Source organism: Mesoplodon mirus (assembly GCF_964341445.2).
Source record: "Mesoplodon mirus genome assembly, contig: HAP1_SCAFFOLD_1699, whole genome shotgun sequence".
NCBI lineage: Eukaryota > Metazoa > Chordata > Mammalia > Artiodactyla > Ziphiidae > Mesoplodon > Mesoplodon mirus.
In genome coordinates this window covers 12426-38409 of record NW_028294550.1, presented here as the reverse complement: position 1 = coordinate 38409, position 25984 = coordinate 12426, and the positions used below count along the sequence as shown (strand labels likewise).

General features: G+C 38.8%; 1 protein-coding gene across 2 annotated transcripts in view; it reads left to right on the top strand.

Moving 5' to 3' along the window:
* The first annotated feature begins 1663 nt into the window (after positions 1-1663).
* Positions 1664-25984, top strand: part of LOC309798113 (mRNA-capping enzyme) — a 34426-nt gene continuing 10105 nt past the window's right edge. The window contains exons 1-6 of one of the 2 annotated variants that reach the window (XM_082646419.1): positions 1664-1970; positions 10383-10492; positions 13555-13658; positions 13748-13836; positions 23771-23846; positions 25043-25283. In XM_082646419.1, the coding sequence (XP_082502545.1) occupies positions 1907-1970; positions 10383-10492; positions 13555-13658; positions 13748-13836; positions 23771-23846; positions 25043-25283 (684 nt within the window). In that variant the 5' untranslated portion in view covers positions 1664-1906. The remainder of the gene's footprint in view (positions 1971-10382; positions 10493-13554; positions 13659-13747; positions 13837-23770; positions 23847-25042; positions 25284-25984) is intronic. The other variant, XM_082646420.1, reaches the window with a different exon arrangement.

The window sequence follows — 25984 nt, the reverse complement described above, 5'->3', positions numbered from 1 at the left end:
GCATCGGCAGGCGGACCCTCAACCACTGCGCCACCAGGGAGGCCCTAAATTAATTAATTTAAAAAATTAAAAAAAAGGGCTGATTAGTAAAAAAAAAAAAAGTTGTTCAAAAAAGCAGTAATATTGTAACAAATTCAATAAAGACTTTAGAAATGGTCCACATCAAAAAAAAATCTTTAAAAGAAAAAAGAGGGCATAACTGGATAGTGGTGTAAAAATTAAGCACACACTGCTCCCTTAACAACCAATAACAGCTGTTCATCGGTGGTATGAAGCCTCTGAGAAGCATTCCCTGTGCCTAGTACTGAGCTCCCTAGGTGGACACAGTGTGTGAGATGGACAGTCTCCAAGGGGAGTCAGCCCCAGAAGGGGAAAGTGAAATACTTTCCCAGGACCAGGCTCACCTTTTCCATCCTTGGAGATTTGGGGGATCAAACATTTCACCACTCTGGGTCTGGTACCAACTTCCCCCTGCCAGAAGAGAAGAGAATTGGGCATCATTTGGGCAGATTGCTGATTTGTAAGGCAACAGTCTTATCTTGTCTTGTCAGCAGAGGAGTGATACTTTCACTAAAAGGTCTCAGCAGATGTAACGGCAGGACAAACCAGGAGTGTGACCTAACTCAGGCTCTCTCAGAGAGAGAGCAATTGGGCCCTCTCTATTTCAAGGGAGAATTCTGATCTTACTGAGAGGGTCCAGGCATTCAGGGGCTGAGCTGTCCCTTAAGTTTAAAATGCATTCTCCCAAACCTCACACTCTTGCAGTTCAGACACATCACTGGTAGTTAAAGCCGAACTGCTACATTATAACTAATTTGCCAGCACCCAGCTTTATATTGAATACTTTAACTAAATTAGTCTGTTAACTACAGAAAGTCTTACTACAGTACATAGGTTAGAAAACACTCCCAATCGCCCCTGCTTAACTGGAAGGGAAAGACCGTTTGTTTGGTAAGGCAAATGAGAACACCGCCAGGTAGTGGTACTCCACTGGGCAATTCCTGCCTTTGCCAATTACACACTTTAGTTGGTAATTTTGAGACTCCCAAATACGCTATAAAACTTTGCTCCAGAAGTGTACAAACAAAACTCATAAAAAATGTTTTGAGATTAATTTCAGATGTTTCATGGGTCCCCAGAAGTACTCCCCCAAAGAGAAATTCCTCATTTCTGGTGCTCCAATCTCTCGCTCTTAGAATTTCTCTAAAGCTTGTTCCCCTAATTCACGTCAGGAAGAACTTTCCAAATACCCAATCAAACCCAGATCCTGCCGGGACATCAAATTTGGCCGAAAAAGGGCTATCAGGTTCATGAGCTACGACGGCGGTGGGATGGCCCCTTTCGTCAGTAAAACAGATGCCTTTATGGAATCTGCGGACCAGTCTACGTGTGGAAGGAGGATTTGTTTCCTTTCACTCTCTGGGTTTCCATCGTCAGTCTATGGGAAATGAATATTAAGTGCCACTCCTGGTTCCCAATACTACGGCAACTGCGCATGTGCAAAGCCGCCCTGAGAACGCTTTGGGTCTGGGCAGGGCGGGGAGGGGAGGGGCGGGGCGAGGGAAGACCCGCCCCTCCCATTCGCCTTGGCCTTAACTCCTTCCCATCCGTCCGCCAGCGTCTCTCTTCACCTCTGACCTCGGAAAGAAGGGGGTGGGGCTTTTGGGGCGGAAGTAGCGGTGCATTGTGGGCTCGCTTAGAGTTCAGCCTGAATGGAAGTGGCGCGCCGCTGCTGACATTACCCAGGTACGGGCGGTTGGGGTTCGGACGCCGGTTGGGGTTCGGACGCCGGCCGGGATTCGGGTACCTCGGACCTCGGGAGCAGAGCGGAGCGCGAGGAGGCGGCGGCGGCGGCGGCGGCGCGGCGAGCGTTGGTGGAGGGGGCGGCTGTGCACGGCCCCAAGACATGGCTCACAACAAGATTCCCCCGCGGTGGCTAAACTGTCCGCGGCGCGGCCAGCCGGTGGCAGGTAACCGGGACGGGGGGTGTTCGAGTCCCCGCGCACCGGCGGGTCCGGGGGTGGGCTGAGGGGGGCGCAGCTTTCGGTAGTGGTGTTTCAGGACCGAGACGTGCTCGGTCCGATGAAGCTTCGTGGATGAGTGTTTGGGAACCTGGGCTGGAGGGAGTGGGGGCACTTGTCACTCTTCAGTAAGGCTAAATATTGCGAACGGGAAGGTAGATAGGAGCTTTGTGTGGCAGGAGCCGAGAACCCAAGAACCCAGTGGGTAATAATACTTTGAAGCTTAGGAGTTTTGTAAACCTTTGAGGGTTCTCGGAAGGGGAGGGGACAAGTGTCGGTTTTGAGAGGAAGGCTAAAGGGAGGGACATTCATCGGTGTGAATTTCAGCGGTGAAATTCATCCACACTGAGACTGGAGGTTTTTGTTTTGTTTTTTAAATGATTCTTAATTGAGGACTTTTTCGTCTTTGAGTTTGACACAACAGACTTTAAGGTGTACAGTTTGAAAGTGTACAGTTTGATAAATTTGGACCACAGGCGCGCACACACACCCTGTGAAACACAATCAAGGCAGTAAACACAATCATTACCACTCCAGGTTTCCTCCTGCCCTTTGTAATCCCTGCCTCCCTCAGGCAACCAGTGATTTGCTTTCTGTCACTATAGATTTAGTTTGCATTTTGTATAATTTTTAAAATAAATGGAAACATACTCTTTTTTGGGGGGGAGGTCTCTGACTTCTTTTTTTTTTTTTTTTTTTGCGGTACGCGGGCCTCTCACTACTGTGGCCTCTCCCGTTGCGGAGCACAGGCTCTGGACACTCAGGCCCAGCGGCCATGGCTCACGGGCCCAGCCGCTCCGCGGCATGTGGGATCTTCCCAGACCGGGGCACGAACCCGTGTCCCCTGCATCAGCAGGCGGACTCTCAACCACTGCGCCACCAGGGAAGCCCAGGTCTCTGGCTTCTTTAACTCAGCATTATTATTTTGAGATTTTCACACTGTGCTTGTACATATCAATAGCCCATCCCTTTTTACTGCCGAGTAGTATTCCACTGTTACGGATACGCCAGTTTAAATTAGTTTGTCCATTCACTTCTTGAGGGTCCTTTGGGTTGTTTCCAGTTTTTGGCTGTTGCATACTAACTTGCTGTGAATATTCATGTGCAGTTCTTTGTATGGACATATGCTTTCATTCCCCTGTGTAAATCTATAGGAGAGGAATGCATCGCATGGTAGGTGTAAGTTTAACCTTTTAAAAAACCGCCAAACTCTTTTCCAAGTCATAACATTTTTTTTTAAAGGGCTTCAAATGCTTGGCTATCTATCTATCTATTTATTTATTTATTTATGGCTGTGTTGGGTCTTCATTTCTGTGCGAGGGCTTTCTCTAGTTGTGGCAAGCGGGGGCCACTCTTCATCGCGGTGCACGGGCCTCTCACTATCGCGGCCCCTCTCGTTGCGGAGCACAGGCTCCAGGTGCGCGGGCTCAGTAGTTGTGGCTCTCGGGCCCAGTCGCTCTGCGGCATGTGGTATCTTCCCGGACCGGGGCACGAACCCGTGTCCCCTGCATCGGCAGGCGGACTCTCAAACACTGCACCACCAGGGAAGCCCAAGCAGGTGAATTCTTAACTACTGCTCCACAAGGGAAGTCCCAGCCTAGTTATTTTAAGTTGTTGGAAGAGAAGATTCTCTAGTCATTTTTTAGTTCAGGTTTTCTGGTTCTTCTAGTTTGTCAGCTTTTCTTCACATTTTATATAAAATTCTCAGTCAATAAAGCCACATAAATGATGGATAAAAGATAATCTAAGCAAGCCTTGGGGTGAGGAAATGGTTTTCCTTAACAAAAATGAATAATTTTTTTTTTTACATTCTAACCATTTTTATAGGCATTTTCACTTGTGCTTGATAGTCATTGTACTTTCTTCAGATGAATTGATTACAATTCATCTCACTCTTCAGACATTTTGACTTTTTTTCCCTTGCCATCTCTAACTTAGTGTTGAATCCTTTCTTTTTACATGTGGCTTTCTCTGTGGAGTTATGAAGAAACCTCTAAACTTAGATGTCTAGCTTCTTTTTTAACCTGGAGCATGTTTCCTGGATCCTTTCATTAGAGTTACCTGCTACACTGATTTGTGAGAAAAACAAAATCATAAAGAAGGTCTTGTCCCAGTGAATATTTTTTATTTGGAATTAGAAAAACAGTTTTAAAATCAGAATTTTAATATAATCTGCAGATGGCAATGAGAAATATCAGAATACTGACTTTTTCCTAGATGAATGGGGCAAATGTGATACTGACTGCTGCGGACAGCAGCAGATAAGGTGCTAAGCTCCAGGCAGCTTAATACTTCTGTAAGAAATAGAGTTTTGTGCTTTTTTTTTTCTCCTTCTCCTGGAGATGAAGGGTCAGGAATAAAAAGTTTTCCTTTTTTATTGTATTACAGTATTTCAACCCCCAAAACATAGACTCTTAATTACTGTGATCAGTGAGTCACTAAGCTCACCTAATCTGAGCAGTTGCGGGCCCTGAACAGAACCCCAGGCCTCCTGACAACCAAACTGGATCTTTACTGGTAATCAATTCTGCTTTGGCTTGTGATCCTTATTAGAAAGTAAGGTGAATACAACATAAAATTCTTGATAAGTCTTTCTGAATTTCCTTAAAATTTGATCTCTCTAACATTTCTGTCCTAGAAGTGTTCATGACACATTGTGTATTTTAGATAATGTAGGGTTGGCAGAGTTTTATAGTGGTAGAATAAGAAATGCTAGCTATATTCTTGCAAGTGTTAGAGAAAAATAAGGAATCATTCACATTCCCAGTTTCTACCTCCTATTTTCTTCCTCTTTTTTTCTGATTAGAAAAGTAATTTATGCTTATTGTATAATTTCTTTGATATTTTGCATATTTAGGAAAATGTGTTATGACTGCTTAAATTTTCTCATTGTAAACATTAGGATGAATCTTATTAGTACTAGAAGTTCATAATTTTTCTGAATCAGAAAGAAGATGGTACTAATTATAAATAGTAATTTGTCCCACTCTGAAGTCACCTTCTCTAATTAAACCAGACTTCTAGTGAGAGAGTGAGTACCTGGAGATAGGGCCAAGCTTTATTTCTGAAGAATTCTTTTTTCCTGCTTCTGAGTGATAGATTTCAGGTGAACACTTTGAAGAAAACAAACTTCTGATTATTCAACATAAAATTATTTTATATGTACTATGTATAAAGAACCTCCTGGGAACTAACTGGGGGACTATAAATATGATTCAGTCTTATGATAATAGTGATGACTTTGAAGGCGTTTTACTTAGCAAATATTTGTATATACTTTGTGCTGGTTTTGGGGACTTGGGAGATAATTAAGATACAGTCCCCCACCTTAAAGAGCACACAATTTTGTGAGTAGCAAACCATCATTTTAAAACACAGCTCTGTTTTAACAAGGTCAATAATGACTCTATTACAGAATATTATGGGATACTAGAGATAATAAACCTTGATGTTAGGGAAGAAGAAGGGGATCAGGGAAGGCTTCCCAGAGGGAGGTATATATGAATTAACATGAATAAATAGAAGTTTGCTAGATAGAGCGTTGCTTTTGTTTTTTGATTTTTTGTTTTTTTGAAGGGCTTCTGTTGGGATAGGATGATGATGGAGAGATCTCAGACTGAAAGTGAGGATATGGATGTGAGGGTGGAGAGTATGAGCCAGATCGTATAGGCTTAGGGTGTGATAAGGGGTTTTAATATTTATATACATTCACAGTGCACTGGCAAACCATTGCCATTTCTTAAGCATTGGGGTCAGATGATTTGACTTCAGTTTAAAGAAGCTTACTTTGATTGCTCTGTGTTTAATGAAAGAGACAAGGATGGAAGTGGGGAGGTTAGTTAGGAACTTGTCATGGTAGTTCAAGTGAAAGATAATGGTGATGGTTTAGAAGGAGAGTCGAAGAGTAGTAGGCTGATTTGAGAGGATATTAAAGAGGGAAGATAGACGGGACTTGGTGTTGGATTTAGAATGAGATAAAGAGCGTCAAAACTTAGTCCCAAGTTTCTGCTTATGCAGTGGGATGATTGGTACCATTAGGGCTTATTGGGGGGGGGGGAAAGCAGGTTGGAAGAAGTATTAAAATCCTGATTGCTTAAATGCTGGAGAGGGTGTGGAGAAAAGGGAACCCCTTGCACTGTTAGTGGGAATGTAAATTGATACAGCCACTATGGAGAACAGTATGGAGGTTCCTTAAAAAACTAAAAATAGAGCTACCATATGACCCAGCAATCTCACTACTGGGCATATACCCTGACAAAACCATAATTCATAAAGAGACATGTTCCACAATGTTCATTGCAGCACTCTTTACAATAGCCAGGACACGGAAGCAAGCTATGTGTCCATCAACAGATGAATGGATAAAGAAGATGTGGCACATACATACAATGGAATATTACTCAACCATAAAAAGAAACGAAATTGAGTTATTTGTAGTGAGGAGGATAGACCTAGAGTCTGTCATACAGAGTGAAGTAAGTCAGAAAAAGAAAAACAAATACTGTATGCTAACACATATATATGGAATCTAAAAAAAAAATGGTTGTGAAGAACCTAGGGACAGGACAGGAATAAAGACCCACACGTGGAGAATGGACTTGAGGACACGGGGAGGGGGAAGGGTCAGCTGGGATGAAGTGAGAGAGTGGCATGGACATATATACACTACCAAATGTAAAATAGATAGCTAGTGGGAAGCAGCTGCATAGCACAGGGAGATCAGCTTGGTGTTTTGTGACCACCTAGAGAGGTGTGGGATAGGGAGGGAGGGAGGGAGACACAAGACGGAGGGGATATGGGGGTATATGTATACTAGCTGAATCACTTTGTTATACAGCAGAAACTAACACACCATTGTAAAGCAATTATACTCCAATAAAGATGTTAAAAAAAAAAAGATCCAGATTGCTCAGGTAGAGATGTTGAGTACACAGTTGGATATATGGTTTGGAATTCAAACAAGTTTGAGTTGTACATGTACATTTAAGGATCATCGGCATACAGACAATATTTAAAGTCATGGTATTTAATTAGTCAGGATAAGTAATGCTAGTTTCTCTGACAAACAACTCCCCAAACTCAGGGGTTCCAGTCAACATACTATGTTTATTTCTTGCTCATATCGCAATGCCTTGTGTATCAGGCAGCTTTCCTGGGCAACTCTTCTCCAAGTGGTGACTCTCTGGGCTCCTCCTATCTTGTGATGCTGTCCCCTTAAACATATGACCTGCAGGTTGCCATGGAAGGGGAAGAACAGGAGTGGGTGCTCTTGGGGTGGTGTTATATCTCACTCCTGCCCATATCCCATTGGTCAGAGTCCAGTCATATGGCCCTCACCAAATTACAAGGGAAGCTGAGAAATGTAGTCTTCCTGCGTGCCGCGAAATAGGAAAGTAAATGGAGTTTGATGAACACATAGCATTGTTCCTGCCACGGCAGTGGAAAAGACCTTTCAGGCAGAGAGTGTAGAAAGAATAGAAGACAAGGCCCAGGATGGAACCCCCCCCTTACCAAAACCTGCTCTTTAGAAGTTGGGTAGGGACTTCCCTGGTGGTCCAGTGGCTAAGACTCTGTGCTCCCAGTGCATGGGCCCCGTGTTTGATCCCTGGTCAGGGAACTAGATCCCACATGCCGCAACTAAGAGTTCGCATGCCACAGCTAAAGATCCCACGTGCCACAGCTAAAGATCCCACGTGCCTCAGCAAAGATCCTGCGTGCTGCAACAGAGATCCCACGTGCTGCAACTAAAAAAAAAAAAAAGAAAAAGAAAAAGAAAAAGAAAAAAAAGAAATTGGGTAGAGGGAACAAAGAAGTTGAGAAAGAATGGCTAGAAATTGGGGGTGGTGTTAGGTGGGTGGTAGAAACTAAAGGAGTATGGTGATATGGAAGACAAGAGAATTTTTCAAGAAGGAAGGAGTTGCCAGATGTATGAGATGCTGCTGAGATGTTAAGATACTAGAAAAGTTGGTAGCAACGTGGAAGGGAGGAAGAGTTGATTGATGGTCCTTGTGAGTGCAAAATGGAAAGAATCCAGAGCAGAAGGGAGGGCATTTGCCTTTAATGGGAGTAAGGACAGGGGATGAAAGAGAAAATGGACTCAGATACAGAAAGGTTTATAACTGCAAAGGTGAGGCATGTTTCTACCTGGTGGTGGAGAGGCATTGTTGAACAGCAATTATTTCCATGGACCCTACGACCAGGTCACCTGGGTTTGGATCACTGTTCTCTCATTTACTAGAAGTGTGACAGTGGGCAAGTCACTTAATCTCTCTTGCCTTGGTTTCCTCATCTGTAAAATGGGGATAATAACATTACACATGTTTATGTTAGGAGTAAATGAATAAATCTATGTAAAATGTTTTAAACATTGTTTGGTATGTGTTAAACATATAAAGTTGCTTCCTTCTCCTTTTTCTTTTCAGTACACTATAACGCAAAGCCATCAGTTGAGAAGGGGGTAGGGGAGCTTGGTATATTTTATGAATGAGGAAAAGATGTGAAATGTAGGATTGCCTTTGAGATTGATGATTATGATTTATATTGTCACCCTTCTGCTGTGCTCTGAGATTTTCTCTAGGAGGCTTGAGCTGTGTAGGTGTAGGCGCAAAGAAATCAGGTGGTTGGGTTTATCGAGGTCTGGGTTTTTCTCAGGAGAGTGTGACTGAGCAGCTGGGGAGGAGCACGGAGGTTAAGGGTATGTAGAGGAAAGAGAATTGGACCTCTGAGACGGCAGTGAGAAGGAGAGAGGTCTAGTGGGATGAAACTTCTAACGTACCATATTATTATTTATTATGTTCGTTGTTTGTGGTTTATCTTTACCTGATAGAATATAGGCTTCATGAGGGCAGGGATTTTTATCTGTTTGTTTTTGTCTTTTCACTTATATAGTCTGTGCACCTAGAATAATGCCTGGTACATAATAGGCACTCATTAAATATCTGTTAAATAAACTAAATGAAGCATAATAATCTAGGTGAGATGATGGTAGAAGTGGTGAGAAGTGGTCAGATCCTGGATATATTCTGAAGAGAGATCTGATAGGATTTGGTGATGGATTGGGTGTGGGGTGTGTAAGAAAGAGAGGGGTCAAGGATAACGCCAAAGGTTTTGGCCTGAGCTACTAAAAAAATGGTGTTACCATTTGCTGAGATGGGGAAGACCATGAGAGGAGTTTGAAGATTGAGAGCTCAGATTTGGATATCAAGTCTCAGATGTCTTTTAGACATCAAGTAGAGACTAAGTCAGGTAGGCAATTTGATATTTGATTCTAGAGTTAAGGGAGTGGTTTGGCCTGGAGATACACATTTGTCCGTCATTAGCAACACCGATGGCTTTTAAAGCTGTGAGACTAGATGAGACACCAAGGTAGTGAATGTAGTTAGAAAGGAGGTGCAAGGACAGAGCCCTGGGACAAAACATAGAGGGGCCAGGGAGATAAAGAGGAGCCAGTAAAGCAGGCTGAGAAGGAGAGGCCAGAGAGAGGGGAGGAAAACAGGAGGATGTAGTATCCTGGAAGCCATGTGAAAAAAGCGATTCAAGAGCTCCCTCTTGAATTAAAAAATGATCAATTATTTGAGAACTGAGAGTTGACCACTGGACTTAGCAACATGGAGGTTACTGTTGATCTTGATTGGTTCTGTAGAAAATAAAAATAGAAAAAAATGATGTTTTTATGAATTTTGTTTAAAGCCTCTGGACAGATGTTAAGACTTCACTTAGATATTGTTTTAGGTAGATATTTATTCTTACTGATTTTATAATATAAATCAGCTACAATAGGTGATTTTAGAAGATGACTTCCCCTGTGTTTATACGGTGATTCAGGAAAAAAAAAGGGCCAAAGTCAGTCAGTCTTGCTGAAATTAGAATCACTGATATATTTGGAGTGTGATTTTGGTTAGTACGCTTCTCAGCATGATCCTTCTCCTGAGATGTAGGATAAGGTTATAAGATGGAGAAGGTTCCAATTTCATCTTAAAAAAGTATGATAGGAATTTCAAAGAATTGATTTAATTCACTTCATTATCAGTTTTCTAGTGCTATATCTTTAAAGCTTTTAAGGCAATAACTTTTTAATGTAGTGGTTTAGAACTTAAGAGTCTTTGTGGAAGTTCCATTCACTGGTAATTTTTTCTTTTGCTATTATATTTGATTATCAATTTCTAGAATTTATGTTGTCTTTAAAAGTTCCAAGGCAGTGCCTTTTGAAAATACAGTGTAGGTTGAGAGTATTTCATGAATACTCTTTTAAATTCCATTTAAAACATTGTTAGAAAGTGATTTTGAGAATTGCTAATTATAGAGTTTTAACCTGGAACATTTTCATTATTGAAAATTATTACCTATCTTCATGTTATTTAGGAAGATTTTTACCTCTGAAGACAATGTTAGGACCAAGATATGACAGTCAAGTTGCTGAAGAAAATCGGTTCCATCCCAGTATGCTTTCAAATTATCTGAAGAGTCTGAAGGTAAGAAACAAAACATTTTTTTTTTCTTCTTTTTTCTTTGCGGTACGTGGGCCTCTCACTGTTGTGGCCTCTCCTGTTGAGGAGCACAGTCTCCGGACACGCAGGCTAAGCGGCCATGGCTCATGGGCCCAGCCGCTCTGCGGCATGTGGGATCTTCCTGGACCGGGGCACAAACCTGTGTCCCCTGCATCGGCAGGTGGACTCTCAACCACTGCGCCACCAGGGAAGCCCGAAATAAAACACTTTTGATATTGATTTAACATACTTTATTCCTTTCTTGTTCTACAGGTGACTTTTTATTTTTTTTAAATTTATTTATTTATTTAGGGATGAATTGGGTCTTTGTTGCTGTGCGTGGGCTTTCTCTAGTTGTGGTGAGCGGGGGCTACTCTTTGTTGTGGTGTGTGGGCTTCTCATTGCAGTGGCTTCTCTTGTTGTGGAGCACAGGCTCTAGGCACGCGGGCTTCAGCAGATGTGGCATACGGGCTCAGTAATTGTGGCTTGCGGGCTCTAGAGTGCAGGCTCAGTAGTTGTGGTGCATGGGCTTAGTGGCTCCGCGGCATGTGGGATCTTCCCGGACCAGGGCTCGAACCCGTGTCCCCTGCCTTGGCAGGTGGATTCTTAACCACTGCGCCACCAGGGAAGCCACTGCAGGTGGCTTTTTAAAATAAACTTTTATTTTGAAATAATTAACTGACTCAGAGGAAGTTGCAAAAATAGTACATAGAGTTCTATAAACAGAAGTATCTCTTCTCTACCGAGATAGAGAATAAGTTAGCAGGTGCCAGACTACAGGGATGGGGGTGGGAAGAGGGTCTGACGGTAAAGGGGTAGCATGAGGGAGTTCCTTTGTGGAGAAGGAATAGTTCTGTAACTACCACCATGAATCTATACATTAGGTACCGGAAGTTAGGTCTTGAATATATGTTTTTAGGGGGCATAATTCAACCCATAACACCAACCATTGTTCTCTTCTGTTTTAGACTCTTGGTGGTCTGTTATTGTATGCTCTCTCAGTACATTCAACAAATATTGGTACCCATTATGTGCAAGTCTCTTATTATGGGATGGTAAAGATGCCACTTAGTTTTTGATAACCTGTTACTCATCCCTATTCTCGGTGTAGTTTTGGGTCGTTATTTGTTTATATCTTTTATTTTAGCTTACTTGTAAACTTTTAATTTTTATCTTCATTATTAATATACATTTTGAAAGTCATAGTTAACATTTATAGAGCATTAACTATTTCCTAGGTAGAGTGTAAGAGCTTGGGCTTAGCACCAATTAGCCTGGGCTTGATTTCTGGTTTGCCACTTAAGCTTCGTGGTCAAGTTACATAATCTCCTCATGTTTTAGTTTTCTCACTTGCAAATAAAGTTAGTGCATTTAAAGCACACAGAATAGTGCTTGGCACAGAGTAAGGACTTCATTTAAATCTCACAACAACTGTATGAGGTGGATACTATAATTATCCTTATTTCATGGATTGGGAATCTATAAGGAAAAATAATTATGTATATATAATAATATTTATGAGTATATGTGTATACAGACGGACATTCACACCCAAACACATTATTCACACAGACACATCACACACACAGACACACATTTACACACATACATATATATGGGCTCAGGGCAGCTAAGTCATGCAGTACAGTTTCTTGGTTTCTGAAGTATTCGTATGTATTTAGAAAATTCATATTTTCTTGCTCATCCCCACTTTTCATTCACTTCTTATTTTGGATCTGAAGACAAACAAAATGGGTTCTAATTCTAACTAGTGAAAAGCTGTAGTATGGCATCTAAATCTTTGCATTTGGCAATATATATCCTCTGAAGGAATTAAGATCACTGAAGAAGCCTATGTGGGAAGAGAAGAGAAGTAGGCCCAGGGGTGCAGATACTACAAAAAATGCCGTAAAAAATACATTTCCTGGGGAAGTGAGAGGGTGCTTGACTGGAAGAGCTGTCTGTTATCCATACATGAGCTAAGAAATCTGGAGAAATCCATGGAGCACATTAAGGCAGCTAGTTATATTTTAGAAGTGCACAATTTTGTCTGTTTTGTGATGTTTGAAATTTAAATGTTTTTGCCATTCCCCCCCCCATAACAATGGAGTTGAATTATCATGTAGACCAGTCTCCTTTAGGCAAACGCAACAATAGGTACTCAATAAAAGCAGTAACAACAAAAGACAGAAAAATAACAGTTTAAAAAGTACAGGTTGTTTCTCTTGCCATTCTTCTCAGAGAGTATATACTTCAGAATGAGGTGGAAGATGTTTGGATTCACTGTTCTTTTACTTGGCTCAGTTCCAGTGTGCATATCTTTCAAGGCTGAATATGATTCTGGTTGTTCAAGATTTTTCAAACCTGTGGCCCCCTAACACAAGCCAACTACTTCAGTTACTGCTCAACAGAAGAAATAATGATTTTTGTTCCAATACAGGAAGAAAAACTGGCTGAGGAATGGGAGTAAGTCTTCAATGAGATGCACAAATACGGCCATGTGTACTGTTCTTTATTGATTATTTAAGGGATTTACAAGGGAATTTTGACTATACGCACTCTTTGCCCTGTGTACTCACTTGAGAATTTAACTGCCTAACGTGCTGTAGTGATGACTGCTCGGAGTGCTGGGTTATTGTGTGCCTGGAGCTTTGGTTGGGGTGTGTTTCAGATAGATGATATCCCTGTTCTAGCTTCTTGTCTAGGAAATCATAGGTGGAGTGACAGATGCAGAAAACTACATCAGTGTTTGCTTTTTTAGGTACACTTTTGTAATGTTGAAGTGGAGTCTGTTTTGCTTATGTTCTTGTTTCATCATTAGTTTGGGGGTTCATTTATTTTATTTAGTGCCTAAGTTCTATGTCTTGAATGAGACTTGGATAAGTGATACTTTCATTGTTATTAATAGTTCATTGGCAGAGTGAACCTAAAATCTCCCTTAGTGTAGTTGAATGAACTGGCCTGGAATACTGCCATTTAGTCAGTTTGATTTGGTGCAAATTCAGTTACCAGTAAATCTGTCCTTTTTTCTTTCTTTCTTTTTTAAGGTTAAAATGGGCTTGTTGGTGGACCTGACAAATACTTCAAGATTCTATGACAGAAATGACATAGAAAAAGAAGGAATCAAATATATAAAACTTCAGTGTAAAGGGTAAGTCATGTATTAAGATTCCTTAATATTTAAACCTTCTGCTGAAATTTGTAATCTCTTCTTAAAAAAAAATGTTTCTGTATTACTAGACATGGTGAGTGCCCTACAACGGAGAATACCGAGACATTTATTCGTCTATGTGAGCGGTTTAATGAAAGAAACCCGCCTGAACTTATAGGTATGTTTGGCTTCACTTTACCAATGTTGAATATTTTCTTTTGTGACTGGGTTTCCATTTTCTTTTTTACAAGTGAGTTGATATGGAAGTTTTTTTTCTTTTTTAAGTCATCACCAAGAAGCGTTTACTAAAGTAGTAGACTAACTTTTGTGAACTATAAAATAAATGTATTTTTTTTTAAGAATTTTAAAAATTTTCTTTTTAAAAAATTAATTAATTTTCTTTGTTCATTATTTTTGGCTGCATTGGGTCTTCGTTGCTGTGTGTGGGCTTTCTGTGGTTGTGGCGAGCTGGGGCTACACTTCACTGCGGTGTGCGGGCTTCTCATTGTGGTGGCTTCTCTTGTTGCAGAGCACGGGCTCTAGGCACGCGAGCTTCAGTAGTTGTGACACATGGGCTCAGTAGTTGTGACTCGCGGGCTCTGGAGCGCAGGTTCAGTAGTTGTGGCGCACGGGCTTAGTTGCTCCACGGCATGTGGGGTCCTCCCAGACCAGGGATCGAACCCATATCCCCTGCATTGGCTACTGTGCCACTAGGGAAGTCCCAAAATAAATGTATTTTTGTAATTAAAAAATTTTTCATGATAAAGCCCTAATTGCCCCTCTTCAGTTGTACTGTTGGGAAACTGTATCTTAAACTTAAACACTATATGTATATTTATTTTTTATAACTTTGAATTTTATATTGTATGTATCATTCTGAACCTTTCTTTTTTCACTCAGTATTGTGTTTCTGGGAGTGATCCATGGTGATGTATGTAACTGTTGTTTATTTGTTGCTGTGTAGTATTCCATTGTATGGATGTATTATAGTTTATCCACTTTCCTATGATGGACAGTTCTTTCAGCAGATATTTATTGATTGCTACTCTTTGCTAGGTACAGGCTCTTGGAACATCTCAGGGAGAAAACAAAAAAGGGGATTGGGGAAGCGGGGGAAGGAAGCCAATAAACATAAATGTAACAAATGAGTAAATTTTCTTGAAATGATAATTACTTAAAGTGACATTTGGGTTATTTTCAGTTCTTTTTGCTATTACGAAAAATGTTGCCAGGAGTGGTCTTCTAGAACTTTTAAGGTTTGTGATTTTTAGTTTTGGTTCTTTGTTCCTTCTGCTATTTATATTGGCATATGGTTTGAATTGAGGATCCAATCTAAATGTTTTCTATATAGTCAGTCATTTGTTTCAGCACAGTATGTTGAATAATTTTTTCGCCTGATAGTTAGATGCCATAAATTAACTTATATGTACTATTGGAAATTTTTTCCAATTCATTTGCCTTTTAAGTTTTTTGGTAATATTTAAAAGCTTTTGTTGTTAATATATTTTCTTTTGTGATTTCTTCTTTTTTAAAATTATAAGCAGCTACTATTTTCCCCATTCAGAGAATTAACTGAAAAAACTTTAGGAATAGTAGGAAAGTTCAGGGGATATATTTGGATACAGATAAATAGGAAAACATCAGCAACTTTCCTGCGAACAAGCAATAACTAGTTAGAAAGTATAGTTAGAGAATAGTCTCATTAATCTTACTATTAATAATATTGGCTAACACTTATTGAACATTTCTCTCTGCTAGTCACTCTGTAAATCATTTTACATACATTGTCTCATTTTCTTCTCAATACTATTAGGTAGATGTTATTGTCACCCCCCATTTTATGATAAGAAACTGAGGCTTGGGAAGGTTAAGTGACTTAAGGTCATTCACATAACTAGTAAGGATTACAGCTTAGATCAGATCCTAAGATAAGATCTAAGGGTTACAGCTTAGATAAGATCCTAAGTAAAGTTTAGAGTTCACACTCTAAACTACTTGTCTTCTGTAAAGTACAAAACACCAAGGAATAAAGTTATTAAGAAATGTAGGAGTTCTAAATTAAGAAAATTGTACTTGGTTGTTAAAAGACTTGAAGAAATGGAGATTCACTGTTTCCAAAATAATTTCCAGTTTCTTTTTTTTGCGGTACGCGGGCCTCTCACTGTGGTGGCCTCTCCTGTTGCGGAGCACAGGCTCTGGACGCGCAGGCTCAGCGGCCATGGCTCACGGGCCCAGCCGCTCCGCGGCATGTGGGATCTTCCCAGACTGGGGCACGAACCCGTGTCCCCTGCATCGGCAGGTGGACTCTCAACCACTGCACCACCAGGGAAGCCCAATTTCCAATTTTTAATGTTTACAATTGTTTGGCAAATCAAACAGGTGAAATTATGAGCAAGAAAATTTTGAAAGACAAAAGTAACAAGGGGATTTTCCTTACCAGTTATCCAAGCATATGGTAAAGCAATGGAAACTACAGTGGTTTCCTAGTGGTAGAGATGTTTTTCACATCAGAGAGGGAAGGTGTGATTATTCAACAAATGGTTATGAGACAATTAGCCAACTGTATAATAAAATATATTTTAGATGGATCAAATATTTTTGAAAGGACCCATAATAATATAGGAGAAATATAGGTCAGTACTTATTTAACTCTGAGCTAAGAAAGGGTATTCTGAGTTTATCGTCAAAGGCAGAATCCATAAACAGTTATTTTTTAAGCCGTGTTCCTAGACCACCTGCATCGGAATCACCTGAGGATGTTTATTAGAAGTGCATGCTTTAGGGCCCTGTACTGGACTTGTATGATCAAAACCTCTGGGAATGAAGCCTAGGGATCTAATTGTTTTTAAAACAAGGGTCTTAGGTGATTTTTATGTACACTTAAATTTGAAAACTGCTGTCAAAAATTAAAATGTCTATTCATTGGTAATAGTAACAGCTGGAATTAATGAATGCTTATTATTTGCCTGGTAGACTTGGTGGGAAACTCTGAATGAATGAATGAAGGAATGAATGAATGTAATCCTCATAACAACTCTGTGTAGTATGTGGCAGTATCCGTATTTTACAGATAAGAAAACTGAATCTCAGAGAAATTAAGTATAGTTTTTCCATGGTAACACATCTGATAAGTGGTTAAGCCAGGTTTGTAGTCCGGTTTCTTACTTCAAAGTCCAAATCTCTAATTACTTGCTACACTGGTTTCTAGAGTGACCACATAAAAATGAAAAATAAATTCTGTATTATAAAACACAACAGAAACAGCAAAAAGATATTTGACTAATTGGGAGCAATATTTGAAGCATATATGACAGATAAAAGTTAATATTCTTATATACAAAAAGATTTTATAATCCAGCAGGCAAAAGAGGCATTCCTCCATAGAAAAATATGGAAAACAATGAAAATGAAATTTATAAGAAATGAATTACAAATAGCCAAGAAACATGAAAAAAAATTTCATTCTCACTTGTTAACAAGAGATACAAATTAAAATATATGTTGTTACCTTCCCCCATCAAATTGGCAAAGATTAAAAAAGAATCATAATGTCAAGCTTTGGATAAAGTGGATGTACTTATACATTATTAATTTGAGTGTTAATTGGTACACCCTCTCTGGAGGGCCAATTTGGTGATATTTCTCCAGATCCTTAAAAGTGTTCACACACTTTGACTTGTCAAGGCTACATTTAAGAATTTATTTAAAGGAAGTAGTCAGAGATGGACATAAAAATTTATGAGAAAGAAATTTAGTCACATCTTCATTTGTAATTAAAAAACTGGAAACAGCTTACACCTCTGATAGAAGCAGATCATTTATATTGTACAGTATGCAATTTATTTAACAGAAGAACAATAATATGGGACTATATGACATGGTATTGTGATATGTATATGTGTATATATTTACACATTCACATGAATATATGTAACAAATACACACATATTTAGGGTACAACTAGAACATATACAGCTTAAAATAGCATTGAGACCTTTATTTGAACAATTAAAAACAACTTTTTTCATCCGAGAGAAGCCATTGTAGGGGTAAAGAAGAAGAATTCAAGAAGAACTTCAAGAACACTTAACATCTGGAATCAGATATCCTGATTTCAGGAAGATTAATACTCCCAAGTCAACCCTTGTTATAAATTGTCTGATTGTATTCTTAGAAGAACTGATGGGGAAATTTTCTAAATTGAGTGTTTTATGGGTTATAAAAAATTATAGAACTGTGCTACAATATATTATATGTTACTATATATTATTTGTTTTATATCACTGGTAGGGGTTCTCTTCATGAGGATTGAAGTGGAAACATTTGCTTTGCGCCTGTCCAGTTTTGGAGCATTGTAGTGGCAATTATTTATTGTAATACTCTGAAGACAACAACAGAAACTGGTCTTAGAGCTGGTTTCTGGTAGCACCTTTTCAAACAAAAAGAATAAAGAATCAAGTTTGTGTTCTTAGGATCAGAAAATATTGGTCTGCTTTTACAATATTTTAATTGTGTTTTAGTATCAGAGATGGAATTTTCATCAGCCTTGCACACATTCTTGCTGAAGCATACTTGCGATCAACAGTAGACATTTGTGACATGACAAAAGTTAGACTCAGATTTATTTTCAAAGCTACTCTTTTTTTAAAATCATCATTTTACTGTCAGTTCATACAGTTAGCCTGGTTGTGGGATAATACTGTAGACTTAGTGGAAATGAAAAGTTCTTGAAACACAGAAGCCTCAGATGTTTTCTGATGTTTAGGAAGAACTACCGCTTCATAACCCCTTATCTGAAACCTGTGGGGGTCATATGTTTCCAATTCTTACCATATGTTACCTCCCCTGGAGATAGTACCCCCTAATTTTTCTTTATTGTAGAAATTTTCAGTCATACCAAAAATAGGGAGAATAGTGAAATGACACCTCATGTATCCATCATTCAGCTTCAATAATTATCATTTTGCTGTTTTTTTTTTATTTTTCCTCTCCTCCCCCTAACAGATTTTTTTCTGAGTATTTTAAATTAGATCACAGATACCATGTCATTTCACTTAAAGTGTTTCAGTATGCATCTCTAACTGATAAGGATTTTTGGTTTTTATATAATCACCATGCAGTTGTACCAAAGAGAATAATGAGAAATTCCTTAAGGTCATCTAAAGCCTAGTCCATTTTCAGGTTTCCTCAATTATAGGAAAAATGCCTTTTTAAGTTAGATTTTCAAACCAGTTTCCAATAGTGTCCACATGTTGCATTTTGTTGTTATGTCTCTTAAATCTCTCTGATTTGCTCTCTTTTTTTAATGCTATCAGTTTGCTGGAGAAACCACGTCATTTGTCCTATAAAATATTCCATTATCTGGGTCTACCTGAGTGCTTCCTCTAGTATTAGTTAACTTTTTCCTTTGTCTTCTGTATGTCCTGTAAACTGGTAGTTAAATCGAGAGGTGTACTTATATATTTTGGCAAGCATACTTCATAGTTGGCATTGTATGGTTCCTTTCACACCACATCAGGAAGCACATAATGTCTGGTGGTCCTGCTTTTAGGGGTACGAAGATGATTAAGTGGGTTCTGGTGGCACCATCTTGTTTCCTCTGTTACAGACTTTTTCATCTGTCTTTTACCTAATGATTTTATTATCTATTGATGGTTGTTGCCTTCATCCAGTATTTCATTAGGAGTTGGAAAACAGTGATTTTTTTTCTGATTCTCTCTCATTTCTTCATGGATTAGCTGGAATTCTTCTTTAGTAAAGAACTATTCTCAATTTGATTATCCTGAAATGCAGTTTGTAATGGAAAGACAAGTTAAGCATCTGATTCTCTTATTTCTTAATTTCCAGAATAATGAATTGGTATCTTACCATTCTCCAGTGGTGACTGATTACTTTTTTTTCTTGGAGTATCTGTATGAACTCATGAATCTTTATACAGTTGATGTATTTAAATCAGTTGCAGTCAGTATTTATTCTTATGCCCAAATTGCTCCATCCTAGGCCAATGGGAGCCCCTTCAAGTTGATTTCTGTATCCTTTTGATAGCACCCTATCAGTCTTTGATGGTTTCCTTGTTTTCTGGTACAACGTGTTTTCCAAACCTGGAACCAGTTTTTTCTCTAAGGAGCCTGGTGGAAAATAGTATTAGAGATAATCTGGGTGTAGAGAGCATTTCTGCAGTTAAATATATGAATATTCATTCACACTAAGTGAGAAAAATAGACTATAAATAACATATCAGTTCAGATCAGGTTTTGTCCCCAAATAATCTACCAAAAATCTTAACTTTTTTAGAGCTTTTTTGAAATTATAATTACAAATAACAGATTATGGAGCTATAGTGCATTTGTTTGCATGTACAGAAATAACTTGAGGGTAAGAATTTTGTGGACTGGAGAAATAAAAAAGTCTGTTTTGTGTTAAAAGAGAAATGGCTGATTTCTTGGTAAATGGTGGACTACGTATAATAGATGTGTAGCTTAACTAATGCCTCTAATTACTTTAGGTGTTTCTAATTATAAATACATGGGCCAGATTTGTGAATATATATTTTCATGGGTAGCACATGTGTATTTTGGTAAAAAACATTTCTTTTGATTAAATAAAAATATTTAAAATAACTTGGCACATAATAAGTTCTTTTTTTAAATTAGTTGATTGATTTATTTTTGGCTGCATTGGGTCTTTGTTGCTGCGTGTGGGCTTTCTCTAATTGCGGAGAGCAGGGGTGACTCTTCGTTGTGGTGCGCGGGCTTCTCACTGCAGTGGCTTCTCTTGTTGTGGAACATGGGCTCTAGGTGCGTGGGCTTCAGTAGTTGTGGCTCGCGGGCTCAGTAGTTGTGGCCCATTGTATATTCTTGCCTCCTTTATCAAAGATCAGGTGACCATATGGGCATGGGTTTATCCCTGGGTTTTCTATCCTGATCCATTGATCTATATTTCTATTTTTGTGCCAGTACCATATTGTCTTGATTAGTGTAACTTTGTAGTATAGTCTGAAGTCAGAGAACCTGATTCCTCCAGCTCTGTTTTTTTTTTTTTTTTTTTTTTTTTTTTTTCCTTTTTTTGCGGTATGCGGGCCTCTCACTGTTGCGGCCTCCCCCGTTGCGGAGCACAGGCTCCGGACGCGCAGGCCCAGCGGCCATGGCTCACGGGCCCAGCCGCTCCGCGGCACATGGGATCCTCCCAGACCGGGGCACGAACCCGTATCCCCTGCATCGGCAGGCGGACTCTCAACCACTGCGCCACCAGGGAGGCCCTCTGTTTTACTTTCTCAAGATTGCTTTGGCTATTCAGGGTCTTTTGTGTTTCCATACAAATTGTGAAATTTTTTGTTCTAGTTCTGTGAAAAATGCCATTGGTAGTTTGATAGGGATTGCATGGAATCTGTAGATTGCTTTGGGTGGTATAGTCATTTTCACAGTATTGATTCTTCCAATCCAAAAACATGGTATCTCTCTCCATTTCTTTGTATCCTCTTTAATTTCTTTCATCAGTGTCTTATAGTTTTCTGCATACAGCTCTTTTGCCTCCTTAGGTAGGTTTATTCCTAGGTATTTATTCTTTTTGTTGCAATGGTAAATGGGAGTGTTTCCTTAATTTCTCTTTCAGATTTTTCATTGTTAGTGTATAGGAATGCAAGTGATTTCTGTGCATTAATTTTGTATCCTGCTACTTTACCAAATTCATTGATTCGCTCTAGTAGTTTTTTGGTAGCATCTTTAGGATTCTCTGTGTATTATAGTATCATGTCATCTGCAAACAATGACAGCTTTACTTCTTCTTTTCTTTTTTTTTTTTGGTTTGTTTTTTTTTGTTTTTTTTGGCTATACGCGGGCCTCTCACTGCTGTGGCCTCTCCCGTTGCGGAGCCCAGGCTCCGGATGCGCAGGCTCAGCGGCCATGGCTCACGGGCCCAGCCGCTCCGCGGCATGTGGGATCTTCCCGGACCGGGGCACGAACCCGTGTCCCCTGCGTCGGCAGGCGGACTCTCAACCACTGCACCACCAGGGGAGCCCTACTTCTTCTTTTCCAATTTAGATTCCTTTTATTCTTTTTCTTCTCTGATTGCTGTGGCTAAAACTTCCAAAACTATGTTGAATAATGAGCACTGGTACTTTCTTAAATTGCATATCATCGCATAACTTAATCACTTAATTGGCAATTATTGTTACAGTTCCTATTCGTAAAAATATTTAGTTAATCTTGCTAGAGTAAAAATTAGATGCAAAAATAGTAGTGGTGTAGATGAGAAACATTTTTAGAGTATTTGTTGCTTAAATTGGTCTCAAATATAAAGTAGAAAGGAAATTTACATGTTGGGTTAAGATTATGTTGAATAAAAAAGTCTATTTACAGTTGACATCTTTGTGTAACTTTTGAGGCACGTTTTCTTAACAAAGCACTGGAGATGATGAATTTATAGAGTTTCATGATTATAGCAATTACTTCTAAGGGGTAACTTTTTCTGTTCAAGGCTGATCTCTTTATTTTTTAATCTCTTTTCAGAAACTGCATTTCAGTTATATCATTGTTCTCTATTTCAGTCTCTGTGATTTAACCAGGTCCTTTTCAGCCTGTAAATATACCCAAGCCTCTTATATTAAAATATTACCCCTCCCTCCAAAAAAACCCCACACCTTTCTGTTTTATATTCCCCTTCTCCTTCCCAGTCAACTTTCCAAAAGATTGATACTTGAATCCATTTATTTTCATTCACATCACTGCGATCTGGAGTCCTCCCTCTGCAGTCTTAAACAAATAGTGACTTTCAGTTCTAATCATCTTGTGACATTTAAACAGTTTAACACTCCTGTCTTGGAACTTCCTCTTTTCCTGGTGAACATGACCCAATGTTCACACTCTCTTTGTTTTCTTGACCCCATGATTGTTCATTCTTAGTCTTTTTTTATGCCCTTCCATCCGCCAACTTATTCTTGAAAGGTTAGTTTTCCTCAGATTCCATCCTTAATTATCTTCTCTTGTTTCTGTTGATACTTACCCATTCTCAGTGATTTTGCCCACACCACAGACTGCGTCTGTAGTGACTATATGCTGATTATTCTTGAATCCACAACTCCAGCTAGATCTCTCTGTGAAGCTCTTTACCCTTATTTCCAAATATTTGTAAGTCTCATAAGAACCTTAAACTCAGCAGGTCCAGCTGTGCTCATTGCCTTGCCTGAAAGACTGATGTAAACTCCTGTACTTCCTTACCTGGTAAACGGGGCCATTGCGCAAATAGTCACCCAAGTCAGAAACCAAACTCTCAGTGTTGACAGTTATTCACCCCTCAGATTGCACATTCTACCTTAAATGTTTCTTCCATAAATTACTGGGATGGCTTCCTTACTAGTTTTCTTGCTTCATTGATGCTCCATCTCTACTTTACGTTGAGCTGCCATTGAAGTGGGTTTTCTACAGCGTGATCATTTAATAATGTACACCAAGCTGTTTTTATTACTTTTTCAGAGTAGTTAAAATGACTTGAAAATGCAGTCAGTTTTAGAATTTATGAAACTCATTTGCAGCTTTTCAGACTATAGAGGCAGGACCACACTGATCTTGAATACGTCCTGAAAAAAAGCTTAACAAAAATAAATGTCTTTTTCTCAGCAGGTTTTTCTTCTAAAAGTTCATTTTGGAAGATTACAAGCTAATGTAAAGATACAGTCAGTTGGTTTCTAGAGAACTTTGTTTTTGTTGTACTGTGTATCCATCAGTTTGTTATTTTCCGTATCTAGTGAAGTGTCTCGTGTGCATGCGTGCGTGTGTGTGTGTGTGCCTATGTTCTTTAGAGTTGTGTGTTTGATGAAGTACCTCCTTATTTAAAATGCTTGGAATCTTTTAGTTTTAGGATAAAACTTTAGACCTTAGAAACAGTTGTAACTAATAAATCAGTATATGTTAAATATATTTAAACTTATAGTTAGTGCTATAAGCTATTTTCTAAGCAATTTAAGCTGACAGGTTTAATAGTTATAAAAGAAGGCCAAGCTTTAAAAATGTAGTTATTTTATAAAATGATTGAAATTTTTTGATTGCAGGTTGGGGTTTTAAAGTAAACGTAGCCTCTGAAGTGATTTATTAAATCAAAATTGTTTTATTTTCTAGGTGTTCATTGTACCCATGGTTTCAATCGCACTGGTTTCCTCATATGTGCCTTCTTGGTGGAGAAAATGGATTGGAGGTATTTGTTTCTTGTTATAATGGAAGAAGACATATTTAGTAATTGATAAAAATTTTTTATTGATTTTTCAGTTTTAGCATTTTATATTGCCAGGTTTTTGGTGAAGTCATGAGTAATATGATTGAGTCAAGTGGTTTTCATTTTAGATTTGGTTAATCTTTTGAACACCATTCATTACCTGGTGTTTTCTACTAAGTAGCACTTTTGAGTGCTTATGGATCCCGTATACTATGCATTTTCTTTTCCAGATTTTTTTTCACATCTTACAGAATTATCAGACAAGTTCTCCCAATATTTTGTGTATGTTTTCACCTTGGAGGTTACGATTGTTTTTCTTTTCATTGTTAATAGTACCGTTTAAAAATACCTATTGAGTACTAGGAGAAACTTAAATACAGAAAAGGTATTTTTGGGGACAGAGTTATTCTGTTTAAACCAATAAGCATGTCTTTATGAGCAGCTGTTATTTGTAAAGTGTCTTTTTAGATTCTGAGAGATTAGAGAATGGGATATTACTAACTGAATTTCCTCATTTACTTTGAAGGTCTTTACTTTTGTTTACAAAGCCTTTCACGCAGTAGATCCTTCTCTGAATATAATCAGCTGAAGTACACATGTGATTGTATATTTTCCTGTTCATTCATCCTTGGGGGTTCTCTGCTGCATGCACTTCTAGCTCTGCCTTTCTGGCCTTTCAGATGCTCTACACAGTAATGCTACATGATACAGACTCCTATGTCAGACTCAGCCTATGCTTAGCTTCTCTCTGATGACCTGTACTCTTAATGCCTGGGTGTGTTGAAAGTTCCTGAAGAACCAGCATGCTTTTACTCTCTTTTCATATTGCTATTCACATTTCTTTGATGTTTTCGCTGAGAGTCAGACCTCAAACTTCAAGGGTTTACTTAAATTCCTTACAGACTCTACCCAGTCTCGTCTATACACTCATTGCAGTTTACCTCTAGAGTTTTGGAAATTCCCATGTAAAATTCCCATTTTAACTTACGTTAAAAATGTTTCAGAATGAATTTGTCTCTTAATAGATTGAATGCCTTGAGCGTGGGGACTGTGATTTGTCCATTTTAGAAAACCTCTGTTATGCTTTGTATAATAGCCTTAAATGTAACAAGTGAATTTTGATAAATCTGCATAAATGGAGAGTAGTGAGGAAATTGCATGGTGTTTATTTTCCATAGTATTGAAGCAGCAGTTGCTACTTTTGCTCAAGCCAGACCACCGGGAATTTATAAGGGTGATTATCTGAAAGAACTTTTTCGTCGCTATGGTGATATAGAGGAAGCACCACCCCCACCTCTATTGCCAGATTGGTGTTTTGAGGATGATGAAGACGAAGATGAGGACGAGGATGGAAAAAAGGAATCAGAACCTGGGTCAAGTGCCTCCTTTGGCAAAAGGAGAAAAGAACGTTTAAAACTGGTAATGTTTAAAAATACTATTATAGTCTTTACCTTTTCTTCTACAGCTTCATTGAGACTTATGCAAACGGAATGTTAACTATGTTTGTTTAGCTAGATTTGTTAGATTATTTCATTCTGGTTATTTCCAAAGACTCTTGATAGCCATGGATCTTTGCCTTTTCTACAAGAAAAGTTTCAGTTATATAAATTCATCCTGCTTTTGTTTCTTAGGTAAACCAAAGAACTCTTAGATGTTAGATTGAGAATTTATTGTTTCTTTGCAAAGTATTGTGAGATTCCAACTAAATATGGAATGAAAATTTTTACTGATGCTTTACAAAATTGTCCCATAGTTAAAATAACTTTGCATATAAATTCTGCTCCTTTCCATGGGTGGTGTTTTCATATTTTTCTGTAAAGTTGAACTCAGAAGATTCTTATTTCTTCTATAGCCAACTCCTGTTAATCTTCTAGAAATAAAAGGCCTAAGAAAAAACATTAGGCATTACCTTCTTTTCTCGGGAGGACAGGAGAAATGTTGAGAAGATTGCTGGTTGTACTTGTACATACACAAGTAGATGGTGTAGGCCAAAGGGTAAAGTCAGGGAAAGTGTGGCGGTAATTAATTGTTAATAAAGTTAATAATTAAGGTGTGTGGGATATCATGGTTGAGCAGTAAATCCCACAACTCATTTATTAGTAGGCATTGATTGACAGGCA